General features: G+C 32.8%; 1 protein-coding gene across 1 annotated transcript; it reads right to left on the bottom strand.

Moving 5' to 3' along the window:
- Window positions 1–5805: 5805 nt before the first annotated feature.
- Window positions 5806–6489, bottom strand: LOC112506170. Its single transcript, XM_025110192.1, has 2 exons — window positions 6249–6489; window positions 5806–5972 (listed from the first exon to the last, which is right to left on the bottom strand). Exons 1-2 carry the CDS (start codon window positions 6487–6489, stop codon window positions 5806–5808), a joined length of 408 nt encoding a protein of 135 aa, XP_024965960.1.
- Window positions 6490–6842: the final 353 nt, after the last annotated feature.

Raw genomic sequence — 6842 nt, 5'->3', positions numbered from 1 at the left:
AATTCCTTAAATTTGTTTGAGTTTATAAATGTACCAGAAGCATTGTTGAGAAGGAAACCAAAGATCGATGGATAGGTTACTTAGTGTTTTTCTAAGTATGGAAGTTGAGCCAGAGGCTCTGGTCTTGTAACCAGAGGCTCTGGTCTTGTAACCAGAGGCTCTGGTAAGTGCAATATGAGGAACCAGAGGATCGATGGACGAAAATCCATTATTATTCTAAGTGTGGTTGTTGAACCAGTGGTGGATAATGAAACATTTTGAACACTAAAGCAAATTTTTTGTACCATTAAATTTCACGAATGAAACTGTTTCACCGTTTCATCTCCCTAACTCACATGAATCCTTGTCATCTACAATGAGTTAGGTATATCCTAATAAATTATGAAATATAAAACATACTATAATCAACTAAAAATAATGAAACACTTTGAATACTAAAGCAAATATTTTGTATCATTAAATCAATTAACGAAACTGTTTCATCGTTTATAGAACGAACTCACGTGACTGCCATTAAAGAAAGACCGATTGTCATGTAGTGTTGAACGATAAAACATATAAAGAATGAAACATTTTTAAAAATTTAATGAGACATTTTGAAAATTGAATATTTTTTTTATTTAATGAACGTTTTTTATGCATAAAATGTTCCAAAATATTGTGAAATTGTTTGCTGGTCATTACTGAACATGAAATTAGTTTCATTAATCAAAGTACATATATTTTTTCAATGAAACGGAACACATATTTCATATTCTACTGCTTTTAAAATTCATATTTTTATAAAATATAATGGTAAAAAAATAATAAAACATATTAATTGTAAAACATTTATATTAAGAAGAAATGATTTACCCCATTCTATATGAAACGTTTCCATTATTATGTTTCCAAAATTAACAGTATTTATTACCTTTCAATATTGGGGATTTTACAGATATGCCTTTTTCAATTAAAAATTAAACTTTTATTTTTTTTTATTTTTTTTCCTAATATAAACTCATTTAATCTTGACTATTGATCAAGAAAATGAATTGATGAGATTGATTTGTAAGGTTTTCACAAATGAGAGTGATTTGCAATTGATCTCTCATCTATATGTATATGTGTATATATATAATATTAATTAGGGTAAATTACATGATTTACACAAAATCATATTGTGCATCTAATCAAAATAATTATGGAAAACGTCCGCATGGTTTATATTTTCACAAGCCTTTGGTCCATGAACCCTAACCGTTAGATGACTTTGTTTAGTAGGTTAATTAGGAGGATAGTTTGTCATTTCATTATTTCTTTTGTTTTCTATTAAATCCACAGGGACGAAGAATGTAATCTATTAAAACTTTGACCCAACCTCTTTCTCTCTCTTATCTTATAATACATACACACAAACATTATATCTATACACACAACATATATATACATATACACACACAATAAAAGGATATATGCCCACATATACACAACATTCACACACATACACACACACACACATATATATATATATATAGAGAGAGAGAGAGAGAGAGAAAGCTAAGACAACTTGTTAACCTTGAAAAAAGTATTAACTATACAAATCTTTTGAACTAATCACAAACCATTGTTATTTTATGTTCATCTCTCACCATGCAATTAATAATGATGATATATTGGTAATTTTCTTTTTTGTCTTAATTCCATTTGTATTAATGGACTATTACTAAAATACCAATTTCCATGATTTTAGCTAAATTTCCTAAGCACAAAATCTTTGAAAAAACAAATCACCTAAGTACAAAAATTGATCAACAACTTCTCTCTTTTCCATATACTATCCCCTATGTAATAAGTTGAACAGAACCTCATTGTTCATAAGTGAACATGCTGGGTAAACATGTGAGATTAATGTTCACAAGCACACATATGATCAGGTAAACTTGATGGAGTTTTTTGGTTCAGACATATGTACATAAATGAACAATAATATGTTTGTTCATGTATAAATATAAATTGATACATGAACAATGATAAAGTTAACAACATATACATACATGAAAATACATTGATGTAATATGTCGATTGCTTTATGAGCAATAACAAAGTTAACACCATATATATGTATGCAGGTATGTCGGTTACTATTCGATAGAGTAATTACCTAATACTAATTAATGAGATTTTTTTTATATTTTTTAATAATACCCTTGTTCATATATGTTCATCTGTTAATCTAACGCATCATACTCTTAGCTATTACATAAATGTCATGATAAATATAATCCTTTGATTTTCAAGATGAATGGTTGTGATTGATTTACAAAGTTAACACCATATATTGGGTTAACAAAAGTACACCCCCTTATATATGCACATAAAGCATATATATATACACAGACACACCCACGTATCCAGAGAATATGTATATATACACACACATAGAGATCGTATATAAATATACATATATATACACACATATGAGGATCCATTCCAGTCACCTCACAGACCATCTCCATTCCCGCCACTGGACGGATAATCCTAGTGATCTTAAGAAAATCCCTTCCCTTATGAAAACACCATCGTAACGATCACCACCGTCACCTACAACTATCACCTACGACCACCTCCGGCCTCACCATCACCTTCACTTGTCTGGCCTCACCGTCATTGTCACCTGCAACCATCTCCTACAACCACCGTCATCGTCCCAAATGTTTTTTTTGCTATCAGAAAAGGGACGGTCGTAGATAAACTCAGACAAGTCCATCAACAAAGTGGAACTTTGTTTGGATCTTGACTGATTATTTAGACAAAATAAAATTGGGATGCATAAAAGATTGTTTCTAGAAGTTCTTCATGTATCTTAAAGAGAGAATGAGACATGGAAATGCATGACATGGAGATAATTGAGACACTTTGTGGTGGATAGTTGAGGTGGAGATAACCGCCTGAGATTTGACCATTCTTTTTAATGGGTTTCATGGGTGTGACCACTTGGACGATGGAAGGAAGACAAAGAGGTCGGAGATGAGGGGCTTCATGATGCTTTTGCAGCTGGATTACGAGGGAAGGTAAGATAGACCAAAGAATATTGGGAAATGGATGAGAGACGGGTCGAAGATGACCACAAATCAATTAGGGTAGTTTCTCGCGGTAGGGTGGTTTCTTGGTGATGTTATGTGGAGTTCTCCTTGCATGTTTCACTGTCGAGGGTTAAGAAGAGAAGGGGTTTATGATGGAAGGACGGAAAATGGAGTTCATTGGTGGTTGTGGAGGATTGCCAGAGATTGTGGCTGGAAGATACGAATGTGACAAAGGGTTGCCAGAAGTTGTGGTCGAAAGAGAGGAAGACAATAGTCATATGGGGTCTCTGTACGTTTTTGTCCATGTTCATTATTATATAATTAATATAATTTGCAATTTCTTTTTTTAATAAAAATAGGAAAATATGTAAATCAACTAAGATACCCTCCAAATAAACTGCTCAACATATCTTTTTAACGGTGTTAAGGTTCAGGGACCAAAGGCATGTGAAACTATAAACCATAGGGACATTTTCCATAATTATTTTGATTTAGGGACACACAATGTGATTTTATGTAAACCATGGGACCAATCATGTAATTTACTCTATTAATTAAGTAGACAGAAAAAAGAGACTCCCACAACCCCTCGTTTCCCACTCACCATTGTGGTTCTCCGATGCCCCTCCCCTACCGGTTACACTACTAGTCTACCACCTCCGATAGAAACAGTATCAACCCAACCCCAAACTTGCTCCAACATAAACCATATCAAATCCAAGAAAACCCAAATAAAAGAAAAAAAAACTTAACCCAAGATTTTCAGATAGACAAACCTCACTCACCAGCACCACTTCATCACAATCATCATTGTAATTTTTCTTATTTACCTCATGTATAAGCTCCGTTAGCCATTATGATAATATGATCATCATTACAATTAGCAATTCTACTTCCATCATAATCACTCCAACCACATCTTCATCCGAGCTTATTTCCAACACTACAATGTTCAGATCTAAAGCAACTTTTCATTCAAAACTCTAACAAAATTCCCTCAACAACTTGAAATTCTGGCAACAAACGAAAAAAAAATCAATTATTTTAGAGCGTCTTCATGGTTTAAGTAAGTTCAATAAGAAAAGAGGATTTATTTGAATTTTCAATGTGGTTTGAAGAGTTGAACTTATGTACTACTCTGGTATAAAAACTTTTGTAGATCATAGAGTCAACTCATGTGACTGAGTTAGAGAATGGTTTGATACATTTACGTATACCCCGTGCAACCATGTGTTTAATGCACAATAGGTGGGTGGGTCTCAGATTGACACTTGGGTTTGCCGTTGGTGCCCAATTGAGAAAATGGCAGCTAGTGTTCGTGGTTAGTTCACGGGTCTAGTGAAGAAGGGGGCATGGGAGGTTTGGGTGAGACTTACATAGACAAAGATGGTGGGTGGTTCTTAAAGATCGAGGCTGCAATGGTAGCCGACAACGATCGCTGGATGAGGAGGTTGGTTGCAAATGGGCGTTGTGCTGGTGGTTTATGATGGTAGCAGGTGTGACGAGATGGTGGCTGATGAAATGGTAGGCATATTTATCACCAAAACCAAGAAAACCAGAATTCTAGAGACGACAAATAATTTAGGAGTTGATTTCAAATGACTCTATTTAGTCTTTAATGCTTCCCTCCTCCTATGACAATAACTCAATTAGACCGAACCATTTTGTTGTTCAAAATACTTGAAACCGTTATTCTATTACATATGGAATCAATTGCTAAATTGTTTCATGCATAGGATGTACTGATCAAATTAAAAGTATGGATTTTGATAATTTTAACACGAAAAACTCAAAAAAATAATATCTTTTGAAAAAAAAATGTAACATTTTAATGACATCAAATATAACTTTTTGATGATTTTTGAAATGATTTCTAATAACAACTTTGAAATTTAGTGATCAAATAAAAAAAATTCGAAAATCCATTGCTATTTAGAAAATTAATTAAAATAGTCATTTTCAAGGTGGGTTTCACCTCTTAGTCATTTTTATCTCAAAATAACAAAAATAGTTATAGGTCCGTGATTGACAGATCCACAATTTGTGGAGGTGTCAAAGTGTAAAAAAAAAGTTTCTGAACCAGATGTATAATTGTAGGGATTGAAAATGTAAATTAGTTATAGGTCTGCAAAAAAACCTGATTCAGAAACTTCTTTTTTCCTTACATTTTGACTCATTCGTAAATTGTAGACCTATGACTATTTTCGTTATTTTAGAAAAGAAATAGCTAAAAAGTAAAATCATTTGGTTCAAATAAATATTTTAATTAATTTTCCTGCTACTTATTGCATTTTGTACAATATTATAATTAGTTGAAGATGAAAATAGTTGGCAAAACTACATGTGTCGTGCACATGCTGTTTTTAAGGGTACACATGTAACGATGTTAAGCTAATGGACTTAGGGGCTGTTTGGTTCGTTAACTGTTAAGACCTGTATGTATATAGTTGTTTGTATATTAACAGATAAGTTGTTGTTCGATTGTTGTGCTAAATAAACAGTTTGAATGTCAGGAATGACCATTTTACCCCGTCTCTATTTTTGTCTAAAAAAATAACAGTTTGATGAAAATATTGAATAAATGATTTATAATTATAAAAAAATATCAATTTAAAAGTTTTTAAATAAAAATAACTTGATTAACATAATTATATGAGTTAAATGTTATAATCAAAACAACATTAATAAGTCTTTGTAATAAAAACAAGTCAACATCATAGTTTGGATACAATTTAAAATATCAAACATTTGAAACTAGTCCATTTGCAATTTGATCACACAAATTAGCCATATATTGTGTGCTATTAACACCCCATTGTGATCCATCTAGTTCCGCTTCTCGACTTCCAACATTTTCTTCTTCATTGGTAAAAATGGTGTCTTCGTTGTACTCCATGAAAAGTTGATCTTGAATATTACATTTTCTTATAAAGTTGTGTATCATGAAGCAAACAATGACCACATTTCTTTGTTTTGTAAATGGAAAAGGAGCCATTTGCTTCAAGATTTGAAATCTAGCTTTCAAGACACCGTAAGCACGCTCAATGACATTTCGAAGTTGTGCATGCGCATGATTAAACTTGTCTTCTTTAGTTAAAGCACGTCTCTGCATCCAACTATTGATTAGGTAAACATGCATTATTTCAAATTAAACATGTTTGATATAAGTAAAATGATGTATACCTTCAGGTGGAAAAAGAAAACCAGAACTTGGGTTAAATGCAACTTCGGTTAGCACTCTAGAATCATGTGCAATGTCTTCCCATCCAGGCCAAACAAATGCGAATATCACATTGAAATCACAAATGCCTAGAACATTTTGGTAGCATTGACCACCTCCTCTTCCTCTATATGCAGTTTGCTGACTAGCAGGCACGACTGCATGTATGAGTGTCCCGTCTAGTGCACCAATTGTATCCTTCATTGCTGAAAAATGTTAAAAATTTGTACTTAACTATTAAAAAACTACAAAAACAAAGCTTACCGGAAATATTTCTCTCAAACGACTTTGCCGATTTTATAATCTATGTGTTTGTTTTAGACGCTGCTGGACAGACAATTTCTCTCGCAAACTTCATCATTCCTTATAGAACTTCATGAAAACAACTATGAACAGTGTTGATGGAATGTTGAAATCTTCGTTTGATCACTCTATAACGTTCGTTATGTCCGATCATTGTCAAAAACATAGCTACTACCCCTTTGTTTAAAGTGATTGCATAGTAATACATATGCTTCACGAGGCATACACATCAACTCCTGACATTGCAAACTAGA

Source organism: Cynara cardunculus (assembly GCF_001531365.2).
Source record: "Cynara cardunculus var. scolymus isolate 2C chromosome LG 2, CcrdV1, whole genome shotgun sequence".
In the NCBI taxonomy this organism is placed as follows: domain Eukaryota; kingdom Viridiplantae; phylum Streptophyta; class Magnoliopsida; order Asterales; family Asteraceae; genus Cynara; species Cynara cardunculus.
Note: the sequence above shows the minus strand (reverse complement) of the source record. Positions and strands in the feature narration are given on the sequence as shown.